Source organism: Vespula pensylvanica, chromosome 2, assembly GCF_014466175.1.
Source record: "Vespula pensylvanica isolate Volc-1 chromosome 2, ASM1446617v1, whole genome shotgun sequence".
In the NCBI taxonomy this organism is placed as follows: domain Eukaryota; kingdom Metazoa; phylum Arthropoda; class Insecta; order Hymenoptera; family Vespidae; genus Vespula; species Vespula pensylvanica.
The window spans coordinates 15,899,516-15,917,015 of NC_057686.1; the positions used below are offsets into that span (position 1 = coordinate 15,899,516).

The 17,500-nt window shown below is 32.4% G+C and overlaps 1 protein-coding gene across 1 annotated transcript in view; it reads right to left on the reverse strand.

Annotated features, from left to right (window-relative positions):
- LOC122638131 (insulin gene enhancer protein ISL-1) overlaps nt 1-2,676 on the reverse strand; it is an 81,651-nt gene extending 78,975 nt beyond the window's left edge. The window contains exon 1 of the mRNA XM_043830853.1: nt 2,479-2,676. Within this exon, the coding sequence (XP_043686788.1) occupies nt 2,479-2,494 (16 nt within the window). The 5' untranslated portion in view covers nt 2,495-2,676. The remainder of the gene's footprint in view (nt 1-2,478) is intronic.
- Between the last annotated feature and the right edge of the window lie 14,824 nt (nt 2,677-17,500).

The following is a 17,500-nucleotide window of genomic DNA, read 5'->3' on the forward strand; positions in this document are numbered from 1 at the left end:
CTCTCTCTCTCTCTCTCTCTCTCTCTCTCTCTCTCTCTCCCTCCCTCTCCCTATTGCACCCTTCGTACAGTATAATAAATTCAATTTTGGTTGTCCAGAAAAGCGCAATGAGACTCGACGTAGGTTCTCGACGCTTCGACGACGAACCGAATCATCGTCCCCCCCTCTATCCCCTCTCCCTTTACTCCTCCTACTCCACCTCATCTTCCTTCTCTTCTTCGTATACATATTCGCAGATTCGTGTACACCGGCTCGATATGGATTGATTACGACAACCCGTCGCACTTTAGAAACCAGTATCCATCGAAAAGGGGATCGAAAGATTCTCGGAACTTTCTCTCTCTCTCTTTCTATCTCTCTCTCTCTCTCTCTCTCTCTTTCTCTTTCTTTCTTGTAAGAAGAAGAGGAATAGGAGGATGAAGAAGGAGAGAAGAACTTTCGTCAAAATATTTTTTTTACCAACCCTACTTCTCCTCTTCTCTCTTCTTTTCCTATAATAAAACACAAATCGTGCAGCACACTTTCTATTTTCTTATAATTATTCCAGCAAGTTTTGTTGGGGGATTAATTAAAAAGAGTAAATCTTAAAATTTGCAAAGTTTCTATAGAGTTAAAATTGACAGGTATTTATGTGTCTATATATATATATATATATATATATATATATATATATATATATATATATATATATATATATATATATATATATATATATATATACGCATGTATGTATTTACGTTGATAAATGTTTGTTAAATTTTATTGCGAAATTTGCGACTTGATGATCGGTGAATTTTGATGATGAGATTCTTGAAGTTTCTTTTATTTTTTTTTTTTTTTTTTTTTTTTTACTTTTTTATGATGGTGTAGAGGTCGGATCTTTAAATTAGATCAAAAGTTTCTACGCGATTTCTATAAATCAATCTTTTTTTATTTTTTTTTTATTTTTAATACGTCCAGTTAGACTTTTAATTGTACAAGCTAGTATTTTACGAACTTGTAATAATATTTTATAGTCTGAAAAGAAAAAAAAAAAAAAAAAGAAAAAAACAGGAAAAAAGAAAAAGAAAAAGAAAACATCGGCATAAAGTGTATCGATAAAGTGTAATCGATATTTTAAATTACGTGGTCCCACTTATATTTAAGAGACTTACCCTCTATAATTATCTTTTAAAATTACTGATAACGATGAAATATCGAGAATTTAAATATCGAGATTTTACACACGTATTATCGTATTTTATGAAACAACGTGCGAGATACATAAATTCGATCTAAAAATGTTTTCGAGCTACTATTACGTGTATCTACATACGTCCCATATAAATATGTATATATGTATGTAACGTGTTAAACAGTTTTACTTTTTTCTTCTTTTTTTGGTTTCTTTCCTGTCTTTTTTTTTTTTTTTTGTTCTATTTCGAGATAGATATATACATACCTATCCACCTACCGTTTTATCAATACTGTTATTTAATGTACACACTAAGCTACCATACGTTCTTAAGTGACATACGGTCGCCGAACAGCAAATACGAACGATAGATTATATAGTAGACTGGATTAGTCTATCTAAAATTCGATCGTGATCCTAATGGAAACGTTAAAGACTGGGACAAAGTTGTCTTTTTGTTTTCCTGTTTTTTTTTTCGTCCTTTCAAACATCGAAACCATGTTTCTCGAACGTTACGATAAATAATCTTGATACTTTCGACAACTTTTTAGTATATTCTAACCTAAAAATACTTAACACATATACGTTTTGTATAATTTCGAGAACTGCTTTATTGGATCGTAATTACGTCGTTTATAACGAAATTCTTTGACGATTTTTGCCGATCTAACCTCTAAAAATACTTTCACATTAAAAAATATATATATACCTAGTTTGTTAAATAAATTACGAAAATTAATATAGAACGAAATTATCGAGAGAAAAATCTTCAAACTTCGATGAGTAATATTGTATTGCTACCAATCTAACCTTTAAAAATATTTCCGCGTTAAAAAAAAGAATATATATATATATATATGTACGTACGTATTTAGATAAATAAATTCGAAAATTGCTTTAGATCGGCACGATAACGAAATATTGAAAAACTTTGATGACTCATTATCCTATATAATATATATATATATAACCTATAGATATTTCTAAAAGATAGATTACACCAAATATGCATATGTACACATATACACCACTATGTATGTACACAGGTTCATATATATGCATATATACGCAGTTCGTTAAATAAATTCGACAACGCAATTACATACGACAAAATCGATCGACGTTCTAACCTAAAATTAAACACCGAAGCTAAAAAGATTTATTATCAACTTGGAACGAATCGATATCGTTCGAAATATTATTGTACATACACACATATATATAACAATCGGAAAAAAATTGCTAAGCGGTGTCTATAAGAGATTTATTTATTCGATGTCGCAGGGATATTTGAAATTACTCACGTGTACAGACGACCATATGTTTGGCTAATCGTCACGTCGATGCTGGTCCTTGCTTAAACTCGAAATAATCTCATCTTCGTAGCTCTTTTACCGTCGGATACAGAAACGATTGGTCATGTAACACGGCTGGTAGTATCTTCTATCTTCGTCTCTCTCAGGTATCAACGATGTTCACATTTTTCTTCTCTCTCTCTCTCTCTCTCTCTCTTCTTCTTCTTCTTCCTTCACTAATATATCTAACCTTAAATTATAACACAAAAAAAAAAGAAAATCTCACTAATCGTTACGTCACACAATGCAATCGATGAATTGTTCGATCAAATGTTTTAATAAACGTTGATATTATATACGAGTCTTTCGTTAAAAATGATTTTTAATAATTCCTATTTTAATCATTTTAATAATTGTCGCACGAGACGAGAGGAATAAGTACTAACGTTCTTTCGTTACGAGTAATCGCCAAGGAATGATACGTACTTTGTTTCGATAGGTATTGTTCTTATACGACCTTCCTGTTGGCTTATTTACGATCGGACGAATTCGAAGCTATTGTGTAGATACGATACTGTGGTAGTAGTGGTGTGTATATGTGAGTGTATGTTTATACGTATCGTTTAAGAAAGCGATTCGACGCCATTCGTTCTCGAGTACTCTTAAACGTTGGACGAAAAATTCTTAGGTTATATTACAAATTACTTCTTTCCGAATTATAATTTATTATCTTAGATAATTATATCGGGAGACATCGGAAACGTTTTTTACGACACAGTTTAACGTAGAAATATATATGTGATAAAGAAGAAAATAAGAAACAGAAGAAAAGGAACAAGATCGAGTCAATCAGGTATTTATTAAATAACATTAATTTAATAACTCGAATAACGATATTTCGTTGATTATTAATAATGAAATCGTATACTTGACGAATTTAATTAACAATTTCTTCGTAATATAAAACGTATGATTAAGGTTAAATTTCGTTACTTACGATTTTGATCTATATAACTTAAGAGCCAATAAATTCGTACGATCTGTTCGAAAAATATATATGTATATATACATATATGTACATATAATATATAATATTAGTCACTTTGCGAGAAAGAAAGGAAAAAAGAAAAAACACGACCGTAACGCAAACAAGAACGACGAGAATACTGAAAGCAAAAGCAGTGACGTGACGTAACACGAAGATGTAATCAAAATGGCGTAATAAAGTAAAACGATTTGTCGATGTGATTTATTCTTTAGTACTCTAAAACTTTCTAACGAACATCTCTAATAACGTAATAAACGTATATTCATAAATAGTACGTTATCATTTTTACCTTGAGAATAGCGATTAATTATATGTATTCCTGATTTCGTACAATATTTTAAGTAACTACGCGACAAAGACAAATGACGACTGTGATTGGTCAGCCAATCAAGAGACGAGAAGAAAAATGCGAATTAAATTAAATCAGCCGCGAATTTCGAATTGTTCGATGCGCTACGTTATTTGTATCGTTTCGTATATAGAATCGATTAATTATTTAGATAGTAGCATAGTTGTAAGAATAATAAAAATTGTATAGTAATTATTAATGATATATCATGATAGTTAATATATAAATTCAGTTTTTCTTTTTCTATGGAATAAAAGATATTTGGTATACAAAGAGTATAACAGATATATAAAGAGAATGATATGAAATACTTTTGTATATATATATAGTATAATTTACTTTTGACAAATTTTATTCAAATCGTAAGAATGATAAATAAATTATCATACAAAGTTATATATATAACAAAAATTTCTTTTTGAGTAATTTATATGATAATAATTTTTTTTATAGTGTCACGAATAAACATAGAGCTTAAATAGTATAGTATATATACATATATATATATATATATATGTATAGTGTGTATATATATGTGTATATATATATGTATGTATGTATGTATATCACTAGGATGTGATCTACATATGACCTATATAACAAATTTTAATTAAGTCATAATAATAAAAAAGAAATTTATTATATTAACCATTAATCTTACCAAATATTAATCAACGTAATATAAATCACATACATATTTTTCTTCTCCCCTATCAAATAAACACCATATATACATACATACATACATACATACATACATACATACATACATACATACATACATACATACATATATATATATATATATATATATATGTCGTTACAATAATTTCCCTTAGACAAATTTTATTCAAATCGTAAGAACGCAAAAATATAATCGAATCACCCCGAACAAATCCAGGGTAGCTTTTTCGTTATTCCTGAGCCTACATACGTAATGTAATAATCGTCGTGTATACCAGCCATATGTGCTAGAAACGATGAGCCCTTCCTCACTCGTACATATACATCGCATCGCATACATAAATACAACATGCACATATATATATATATATATATATAGCTGGCCGTGTCGAGATCGAAGAGAGCAAGGTGCAGGGGAGGAGACTACTGCTCGTGATTCTGATTAAATCAGCATTAGAGAGGTTCATGAGAGATCGAGAAAGAGAGAGAAAGAGAGAGAGAGAGAGAGAGAGAAATCGACCGATCGACCTCGTTGCACCCTTCGAGTCCTCGTCCTTCGACAATGACACCAAATGTCGAATCCAAAAGCTGCCGCCCAACCACCCCTCCCTCAGTCGCCCTCTCTACACCCCACACCCCACAAACGATCCTTGTCGCTGGACGAGGGCAAGCTTTAATCACGATCCTTGAAACCTTGCTATGCGATACACTCTCTCTCTCTCGCTCTCTTGCTTGGTTACTCGCTCGCTTGCTCGCTCTTTATTCAGCAAATGTATCCAACAACGTAAGAGCAGGTGCCTTTGCAAAAGCTGAATCTCGATTCTCTCTGCCCTCTATACTGCAAGGCTCTAGATTTCTATTGACGCGAGAACATGTTGCACTTTGCGCTCGATTACAGGCTTGACCCTGTACCATTCGCAGTCGTAGTTACTACCACCCCCATTCTCTCTCGTATCTTGTTTGCCCTCTCCGAAGGAGAAAAAAAGAAAGAAGAAAGAAAAGATAAAAAATAAAAAGGGCAATGACCTATTCTACGAACATTCTCGTGAGATAAACTTTCGTCGTTTCTAAAATGACACATTCTCTATGAAAAATCTTTATCGTGGGATCAATCAATTTCGTTAAACGATTAAAATTTTCAATTTTGAAGTTAAGAGTGAATATATTATCCGATGATATATCGGATATGAAATTAATATTAATAAATAATAATAATAATCGCTACAATACTGACCATTAATTATAACGTATTCAATGATCGCAAATACCGATCGTTTGTTGGAAATATTTATTATAAAAGGAATATTTACAAAAAGATAAAATGAAAAATATTTTCTAACGATCCAATATCTCCCCTATCGATGCCTCAATAAATAGCAGCATATTACTCGAGCGAATATTATCACCACCCTCCTCACCACCCCTTACAAAAAGAGTAACAACAGATGGCGTAGAAAAGGACAGAAAATTTTCAGGTGCAGAAGAAACGTCCCTTCGAAATCCAAGTATCTTAACAAGGGTGGAATAGTAGTTTCCTTAGGCAGTAACGTTATCATCCCTTCGGGTTTTTGAGAAACGACGAATTCTCCTTTCGTTCTTTTCTCTTCTCTTCTCTTCTCTTCCCTTCTCTTCTCTTCTCTTCTCTTCTCTTCTCTTCTCTTCTCTTCTCTTCTCTTCTCTTCTCTTCTTTTCTCTTCTCTTCTATTTTCTTCTTCACATCGACGCACGCTTTCGTTGACGCGTGCACGCACCGAACGTAACGACATCGTTGTGATCGTGTGCGGGGAGAAACGACGAAACGTTCTACCCTCCTCGCACGCGCTAAAAGCATATCTGTGTCGCTTCGCGAATACATACGGAACGGGACGTGCCGGTATAACAGGGGGAAAAGGGACAAGGGAAAAGGAATTGGAACGACAACGACAGAGAGAAAGGGAGAGAGAGAAAAAGAGGACAATGACTTTTCGTACATTGAGAATCTCGAGACTTTCCGACTTTTTTTTCTCTTTTCTCTTCTTTTTTCTTTATCTTTTATTTTTTATTTTTTTCTGCTTTTTTTTTTTTTTTTAATTATTTTAAAGAAGTTTTTTTTTGTTTCCTTGTTTGTTTGCTATTTTCTATTTTTTAATTTATTTTTTCTCTCTACGCATTTAACACAGGAAATGGTTTGAATGAGAAAAACGAGTTATAATAATTAAGATTTGTGTTGAAACGTGTTTTGCGTATTACTAAGATTACTATTTTTTTTTTTTTTTTTTTTTATAAATTATTATTAATTGATAAGGTTGTAACATTTGATTGATTTTTAATAAGTAATGCGTCGATTTTCTTTTAATTAATGTATCGGTATTATTGAAAAGCTCAATTGACATTTAATATGATTAAATTAAAGATCATATAAAATTAATAAAATTAGTACCGTTCGCTAAGTAAAAATATCATTAGTGATGTTGATTACAATAAAGCTAGAGTTACAACGGAGCTAGTATTTTTTACTGAAAATTATCAACATCAACGTATTGGCAAATTTGTTAGTAGGTACTTATAACAGTAAAAATTAATTAACAGTTAAAAATAATACTTTATTTCGCAATTGTTTAACAAAATTTATTACGACATCCTCCAATCAATTTCGAATATATTCGATGACATTATTTTAGCACGCTAAACAAATACATCGAATAAAATTTAAAATATAATCATTTATGAATAAAAACATTTATATAAATTGATTCATCGACAGTAATATTACAGTCGATTTGAATTATGACGATGATAAAAGTGCATAAATGAAATAATAAAAATTTCAATATTTTCATACAACAGTTAATTAATATCGGATAAAAATCAAAAAATTGCACGACTTTTCTTTTCCCTTTTCATTGATTTTTTTGTTTGACTTTTTCGATTCGATCAAAACTAATGTAAGATTATTATCAAGAGTTTTGGTCAGGCAGGAAGAGGGAGAAAACGTTTTACGTAGGAGATGCGCCATGGTGAACGGATCAGGATCAGGATCAGGATCAGAATCATAAATATTGACCACGCTCCTCTTCTATCCATGAAAAGCATACAATCGCGATATGGTAGACGGTCACGGTGGGGGTGGTACGGATTCACCCTTAGATTTCGGTCATAAATATTGATCAGTAATAGTGTACGCTCCTTATATTCAAGCTGACGATATCAAGAGAGATAGAAACGTATATACAGGAAGAGAGAGAGAAAGAGAAAGAGAAAGATAGGGTAAGAGAAAGACAGATAGAGAAACGTATATGCAGAGTAAGTGAGAGACAGACAGAGAGAGAGAGAGAGAGAGAGAGAGAGAGAGAGAGAGAGAGAGAGAGAGAGAGAGAAAGACACAGAGGAGCCCAATGACGTCCCCATGGGAGATTCGCTGGTTGTGTGTTTGCCGTCGATGATTGCGGTTAATTACAACACTACCCGCATGTTTGTATGTCAAGCCTATATATACATAAAGAGAACCGGTAACGATCTCCCGTGGGATATTCGTCTTGGAACACATTGGTCTTCGAAGTAACATCCTCGAATAAATGAGCAGACGATGTGTACCTGCGAATATTTTAAACGTTTTCCTTCTTTTTCTTTTTCTTTTTTTTTGTTAATCACCTGTTCATGCTCTTCTTAATTACATTCTCGAACATCGTACAGGTATAATCGTTGTTTAAGCGAAACGATCCTTAATTTTTGTCGATGTGTACGTCGTATAATATATAGTAGATACTTTATCAAGCGTTTGTCACGTCTAATGTTAGTCGTTCGTTCAAAAAGAATTTTTTGTTGAAGTCATCGAGACTTCGTGAACGTCGACGAATATCGATGTCGTTAATGATATTATAAATACTGTGACTTGTACAATGTTTTATGTATCGTAGTGAAGTTGATTCGTTAGTTTATCGTTTTCGTCATTCGTATACATACAAAATAGTGAATATTATATTATTAATTCGATGAAGGTTAATAACGATCTAAGGATTTTTAATGATCTTCTAAAATCGATAACGATCTTCATTTTTAACTTATCTCCTCCCTCATATGAGACTTCAAAGTAGTTATATTTGTATTATAAACAATTATTTTTTGTATCTTATCAATTACTTTTAAAGCTTATTTATTATTATTTATAATATACAAATTTATATATACAATAAACCTTAGAAATTTTCAATCGTATTAAATCTAAATAACATCGAAGCTCCCAATATCCGTTTAATAAAATTGATTTTTAAAACTCTACGAAAGGTAAGATCCGTTTAATAACGATAATAATGAAGTAAATTTTTGAGATAAATTTCGTACGAAAAAAAAAAAAGATTAAAAAAAGAAAAAAGACAAAAAGGACGGAAGACTGATCAAGAACAAGAGAACTCTTTCTCTCTCTCTCTCTCTCTCTCACACACACACGCGCATGCAAACGCTCTCTTATTTTTAACATTCGCGAAGAAGGGTCTCCACGATCGAGTACTGAACGAACCCCCAATTCAGGAAGTATTTCTTCCGAGTCGGTGAGCCGCTCCGGAAATGAAAATTTCACATCTGAATTTTTTCGCATTCGTTTCCATCTCTCTCTCTCTCTCTCTCTCTCTCTTTCTCTCTTCCTCCTTCTTCGAAGAGGGTGCCCTTGATAGCAAGCCAGGAAGAGGCAGAGGACAATGGCTAAACCACCCTGTGTCACCCTGCGTTAATTTCTAACGTCAACGACGACGTTTCACTCCCTCTTTACTCCCACTCCCACTACTACTACCCCAAAACTACCCTCTTCTCTATACTATTTCCATACTACTTCACCTACCCTATCTTTCTTTCTCTTTTTTCTTTTTCTTTTTATCTATCTATCTATCTATCTATCTATCTATCTATCCATCTCTTTTTCCTCCTTTCCATCTCCATTAAAGAGTCCTTCGAGTACATATCCGGTGACCCGATTTAAAGCCAAAAAGAGGGCGATTTCCTCGTCGACGCCCGTTGTCAGTAACCTCGGAAACGTTCGAGAGGGTTAGGGGTCGTCCGATATAAACGTTAGAAAAAGGCAATCGTTCGTAGTGGATGACTAAAGGTCCGTTTCACGGTGTCCTCGTTGACGACTAATCGACACTCCTTTTCACCTTCCTCCCCTATTTTCTTCGATTAATTTCATTCGCTCGTTCGTGCAGGATAATCGTAGAAATGACTTTCGTATTATTATTCATAGTGTATTTCGTAGTGTTCGTAAAGTATGACATGTATGTATTATATATTATTATTCTTTCGTGGATTAATTAGTTTTTGTAGGGAGCTTTAAAAATATTGTCATAGGAAAATAATTCATTGTTAATTATTAATCTTTCCTTTTTCTTTTTCTTTCTTTCTTTTTTTTTTTATTCTACTTCATTTTTTTCATTTACATAGACATCTACGATACGCAATGTGAACCGATCGTTAGAAATATATTTGCGAAATGAAATTAATTAGATCCCTCGAAATTAGCGAAGAATATTTTTTTTATTTCAAAATATTTTTAATTCTGTCAGCAAAGAAAGAAAGATTATTAAAACATTGTAATACGAGGGAATACGAATTCGCGATTAGAAATTAGTCGATCAAATTTTTTTACTTTTCAACTCGTGTTTCAAATTATATATTTACAAAGTCTAAGTAGAGGAATTCAACGTAGAAATGTTAGATGTTATAAATATTGTAAAATAAAAAATATAACTGATTCATAGAAATTATTTCGTAATTTTTTATCAAAACAATATTTGTACAATCACACTTCTTAAAATATTAATAAAATACAAATACAAATGCAATGTTAAATAACTGGAATCCGAATATTAGCAAAATGAAATTTTAATCGGATCGATAAAAACGATATCGTTCTACGATTATTATCGAACGTAATTATATGAGGAAAAAAAAAAAAAAGAAAAAAAAGAAAACCTAATCATATTTCCAAACATAATAACAACGGAATACGAGCCGACATAAATTGCCAGAAGCGAAAGGGTTGAACAACAACAAGAAGAAGTAATACTATATACGATCGAATGTACCAACATCAAGAAAATTCAACGACCAAGCTCACATTCTTGATCACATGAATGGTACTTGCGTATCGTTTAATTTTCATTAATCAAAAAAATCGCAAAGCATGTTTAAAAGAAGTACAAGTACGTGCATTATCATTGATGAAAATAAATCTGTCTTACTCTTCTTTACTCCAGTCTCGTATCCAGTCTGTCATCCAACTCACGATGATACCTCTAAATAGCAACCCCAGAGACAATCAATCAGCTGATCACTGGACCTTGACTGTGTCCACATTGCGCGCCCTGCATAGTATCGTTACTGGTACTGGTGTATGTATGTGTATATACATATATATATATGTATACATATATCTGTGTGTGTATAAACCCCCTGCTGTCTATCTTTTATCTTTTTCTTTCTTATTCATCGACTAGTACAATAACTAGCGTGAATCGTGCCTCTCTTTTCTATCGTCCTCTTTGTCTTTTCATCTCTCTCTCTCTCTCTCTCTCTCTCTCTCTCTCTCTCTCTCTCTATCTCTTTCTCTATCTATCTATCTATCTATCTATCTGTCTATCTATCTATCTATCTATCTGTTTGTCTGTCTCTCTGTCTGCTCTTTAGATCCACCGTGTTTAATGCTCCACGTCGGTGAGTGGACACCATAAGGGGCGCGAGAGACTATGAAATAAAATAACACGTATACTCATGAATGGATAGCTACATCTGCGAATGAAATACCTCCTTATCGAGCAATGATTCGAGGAGATAGATGTAACATGTTTTAGGATGACAGAGGGATAAACGGGGTTAAGGGAGGATCCTTTGAAGCGTTCAATGAAATTGCGAAATTTGTTTGGAAACTTTTTTTTCCGTGGATCATTAATCGAGTATTATTCATCAATCGTTTTTTTACCATTATTCTTTTTATCAATATATAGTTTCGTTATATAATTTCTATTAATAATATCGCGTGAAAGAAAATTTAGAAAAAATAAAAAAAATCTAGAAGAAGTTTTTTAATCATCATTATCGCAATGATCGAGTGATATTCGAACGATACTCAATGATCAATTATTTATCCTAATTATTTTTATCCAACGTAATTAATTACCTATTACGATTTAATTTTACTAAAAAAAAAAAAAAAAAAAAAAAAAAAAAAAAAAAAAAAAAAAAAAAAAAAAAAAAAAAAAAAAAAGACAAAAATTGCCCAGACGTAATCATAAAAATAATTATATTTATTACATTTGTATCGAAATCATTAATACACGAATAATTATTCATAATCTTATTCTATGTGGTCAAATTTCGTAGAGTAAAACATTCGCGACTCGGATTTCCTTTTGTAATTTTATGTAAAAGAAGATCGTTGAAAAAAAAAAAAAAGGAGAACAGAAAGACTAGAAAGAAAGGAACAAAAAAGAAAAGGAAAAGAAAAAAAAAAGAGAAGAAAAAGGAAGAGGAAACACAACATCACGTCCTGAGCAACGAGTTGTCTCTTGTCTGTTCAACGATATCCGGTGAAAAGTTTCACCGTCGAACGTAACTCGATGTAGCGGTTCGGTTGACCGCGCTGTGAACGAGCGCGAGAGAGTTCGCTGGCTCACCGGAAGCTTTTATTGTTTTACAAGTTTACGGCGACCGTCTGGGGATCATGGGACGAGTCGACTCGACCCCACGACTCGAACCCATGATCCGATTGCTTCCAACGTGAACGCTTTTTCCGTAAAGTCTTTTCGCATGGTTCTCGACCCTTCCTTTTTTGCTCAGTTAAATTTCATTCACGTTAAAGTGATTTACCTATCATTTATATTATTATTTTACTATGACAAACGAAAGAAAAAATATTTACGAATATCTACATACTAAGTTATATTAATCTATATTAATAATGATTTAATATGTAATATATAATAATTATATTAGTAATGATTAATATATAATATTTTTTATTTAATATATAACTTTAATGAAAATATATTAAATAATAATTTTCTATGAAAATGTAATATTTCATATATAATAGTTATATTAATAACGATTAATAATAATATTAATGATATTATTTTGATTTAATTGATTTATTAATATTGCTTTAATTGTAATGATTTAATGCGTTGAATAATCACACGATAAACTTTAAATATTGTTTACAAAATTTATTCGTTTAATTAATAGATATATGTATGTATGTATATATATATATATATATTTTTTTTTCTTTTTTTATATTTTATTCATTTGTACATTTGTATTTTATTCGTGGTTTGTTTTATGTGGAATATTAAATACCATATGCGTTAAGTATGTATTATTTTATAAATATATATTGTAGATTGTAGGTAGTTGCATATAAAAAATATTCAAATATCAAATATAAGAGATATATGTATACATTCTTCTTTATACTAGTATTCAGTGTACATATTAAAGCATACAATTTATATATTTGATCATCAATATATTGTATTATATCAATTATATGATCAATTACGATAATTAACATACATTTAGACATATTAATAATGACATAATTAATGATACGTTTAACTTTATGATATAACAAATTTTATGAGTAAATTTATGAAACTCGTAATTCTCAATTAAATAAATTTCATGTTCTTTTGAAATTGTAGAAATCATAAATATTATTTTATGTCGACGTCGTTCGGTGATGATATGAAATATTCTAACGAAAAAAGAACAAAAATTACACTTAAATATATTGTTTCGATAATGTTCATAAATCAGCCATGATAATTATCAGTTGTGGAACATTACGAATTAGTAAGGGACGATTGAGAAAGAACGTGACCTTTGTAAAAATCTGTACGAACGATTACACGTCGCAGATGACTAATTTTCTCTGCTAAATAACTAGCCGAAGGGGTAGGTTTTGTTATCCGTCAGATCAAAGGCGGTAAAAGCCTAGTGATCATCCCTAGTGATCTGTCGCAAGACTGACTCAAATCTACCTCCCTTAATGTCCTTCTAACAACATTTACAAATTAAATGCACACGAATCAATTTCTTTTTCTTATAATAATTACAAACAAACAAAAATCATTAATTAATTAATTAATTCATTCATTCATTCATTCATTCACTCATTCATTCCTAAAACTTAAACGCGCATAAATCAATTTCCTTGTTCTTATAATAATTACAAAAGAAAATTCATAATAATCTAAACATATTCAATCGTTCGTTCGTTCGTTCGTTCATTCGTTGATTCATTCATTCATTCGTAAATAAAAAAAATCAAATGCACATTTCACGAGAGTTATTCGAACATTCGAACAAAAAGAAAGAAAAGAAGAAGAATAAAAAACACGACAATAATCTCTCGTACCATCGAAGCAAGCTAATCATTTTCTCCTCCTTGATTTCGGAAACTTTCGAAAAAGAAAAAAAAAAAAAAAGAAGAAGAAAGAGGAAAGGAAGGGAACACAAATGCGTAGTAGTTGAAAAAAAAAAATATATATATATAGAAAAAAAAGCAGGGAAAAAAAGGAATAATAAAAAAAGTAGAAGAAAAAAGAAAATAATAACGTGGACAAGAAGTAAAGAGACAGAAGGGAGAGGGCGTGTTTCGATTCTATGAACGCTTGACCTATTGTCTCTGGGGTTTAATTTTTGCCCCCCTGCAAAGAAGCAAATTCCCTGCAATACCCCCACCATTTTTCTTCTACATCCCTCTAACTTGTTCTCCAACAACTCTCTCTCTCTCTCTCTCACTCACATTCACTCTTTCTTTCTTTCTTTCTTTCTTTCTTTCTTTCTTTCTTTCTTTCTATCTATCTTCCTCTTTCTCTCTGTCTCTTTTTGACTCTTTCTCGGTCTTTCTCTTGGTGGTTCCTCCCACGTCATTGGAAGTCGACCTGGCAGGGTATTCAGACGTCGCTAGTGACAATACTGAAGTCTCGTTGTGGGACGAGGCAATGCACAATGCGACAGCAATCAGCAGCCGCGCCCTTGTCAGCAGGGATCTCTGTCTTTCTCTTTTCGTGCGTATATATATATATATTTGTCTCCATCTCTCTCTCTATTTTTACTTCATATATTTGTTATCTCTCTCTCTCTCTCTCTCTCTCTCTCTCTCTCTTTCCTTCTCTTTTCTCCCTTTTTATCATCATCGTCATTATTATTATTTTTTTTTCTCTTCTTTTTTATTTTCCTGCCTCTTATTTAGACATCTCGAAACATACGTAGCTCAATGGGATACACAGGAGGGGTAGAAGGGAAGGGGTGGACAGCGGGGGTTGAATTTATGCGCGAGAATGATCTCTCTCTCTCTCTCTCTCTCTCTCTCTCTCTCTCTCTCTCTCTCTTTTATCTGTCTATCTATCTCTCTGTCTTTGTTTCTGTTCCTATCTCTTACTCGTTGTTGGACTACCCTACGTAGACAAAATTCAGCAGGATAAGAACGAAGTTCGAGTGTCTCGTCGGCGACTTCGCGAATCGATGCAGGATATATCTACTACATAAGTGATTGCTCGAGGGATGAACTGTTCGGCGACTTGTTTCTTTTTTCTTTTTGTCCTTCCTTTTCTCTTTTTTTTGATGGGAAATGGAAAACGCGTTAGGAAAGGAACAGACTTATGTATTGTTCGTTCGAATTAAAAAATTGTAATAATCATGTACACACACACACACACACACACACACACACTGTAATATCTATTTAAAGAGAAAAAGATATATATATATATATATATATATACATTTTTTTTTTATTTTGTTTTAAGAACCACGACAATAAAGATCGTAAGGATCTCGGATAGAAAAAATGAATTCATTTATTTATTTATTCATTTATTTATTTATTTACTTACTAAATGAATAAATTTAATTAAAAAGAAATTTATTTTCTTTTATTATTATATGAAAATATTGTCGAGAAAAATTTCTCGCTATATGTATGTGTGTGTGTGTGTATACATGTGTACACGTAAGTGTGTGTACATTTTTGTGTGGTTTGTGTGATCGAAGATACTGTGACACACGAGGGATGTTTGCTTGAATTGGATGGATGGATGGATGGATGGACAAACGGATGGACGGACGAATGGACAAACGGATGCTTTGCTTACGCTGGGATACGACGTACTACGTAAACAACGATCAAGTTTCCTCTTCTTCCTCTCTTTCTCTTTTTCTTTCTTTTTCTCTTTCTATCTCTGTATTTCGAAGAAGAAGGGAAGGAAAACGTTTCTGTAGAAGAAAAAGGGTGACTTGCCCCTTCGCAGTTTGGAATCAGATCCGATTTCGCGTGAATCGAGCTCGAAAGGAAAGAAAAAAAAGAAGAGAGAGAGAGAGAGAGAGAACAAATATATATTCTATCCTTTTCTTAAAATCTCAATATTTCTAGAACGGATTAAAATGACATTTTTTTTTATAAAAACAGAATGAAAGAAAATCGTTCTAGGTTTGTTACTGGTTTTACAATTCGTAGGTAATAATAATAATAATAATAATAATAAAATTAAATAAATCCTACAAAGTATGGAAAAAGAATAATATTTGATTTTTAACAATCAACTGTTGGATCCGGCTCGTATAAAAATGATCGATCAATTGTTAGAAATATGTTTGTAATATTTCATTTTTAAGGATGCAACGTAAACGCGAATTAAAATTTTTTATCGAAAGTTTCGACATTTCTAATCAATATTTATCTATTATTTATATAAATATTGACGATTTTTACACATTTATAATTGATCTAATCCAATCTAATACTATACTATTGTTGTATATAGTAGGATGAAATACTATCAATACTTTTCGATCAACCCCCTAATACCATTTATGATACTATTTTTATTATATCAGAGTTGCTTAATTAAATTTAAATATTTAAAAAAATAATCATTGCACGTATACACACACACACACACACACACACACACATAATCCCGTCGCAATAGAAATTTATATAGTATCAAAAATTTCACTTGATATATAAACTTAATAACATAACATTTAACGACCAATACTGACTCCGTCTCTTTTCTGCCCCCAATTTAATTATAACAAATATCATATCAATTACCCTTCGATCGCAGCAACTTAATCACCTATCTATATCCAAATTAAAATTGTTATTCCATATCGCGACAATTATACAATTGTCGAAGGTTCGATCATTATCAAATATCTCTAGTGTAAAGAAATTCGTGGGAAAAGAAGGAAACGAATCAAAAAAAGAAAAAGACAGAAGAAGAAACACGCACGCTTCCTTGTAAATTTCGAATAGGTAGAGGTTAAACATCGAAAGGTGGTTAAAGAAAAAAAAAAGAAAAAAAAAAAGAAAAAAAAAATAAGAAAAAAAAACAGAAAAAAGAAAGAACGAAAGAAAAAGAAAAAAGGTGAGGAACGATTTTGTTACCTGGCGTTGGTTGACTGTCGTGACGATGATAATACTGCTGCTAGTGGTGTTGGTGGTAGTGGTAATGGTGGTGATAGTGATGGTGATGGTAGTGGTGGTGAAGGTGGTGGTGGTGGTGGTGGTGGTGGACCGTTCCGGGTCGGGTGTCGATCGATGTTCATCCACGTAAAAGGGTGGGTGGTTCGAGGGAGAGAGGATGGTTAAAGGATGGTGCCGGCGGTCGGGGGTTGTAATAAGCGTAATGGATATAGCACCCCTCGCACGCATGCCCTAGCCCTCTATTCGCGGTGTGTTCACGCGGCAAAGGGTTGCTGCTCTTCGCGTATAATCGTGAGAGCAGCAACGTTTCTACCTACTACTCGCTTGCTGTTGCTACTACTACTACTATTACTTGCTACCACCCACCAACGACTCACCCACCTCTTTTCTAACCCCTTTCTCCTTCTCTCCTTCTCTCGTTCTACAAACTTTTTCCTTTTCTCGTTTCGAACGAACTCGAGGATTCCGTGTCTACTTCTCTCCAACG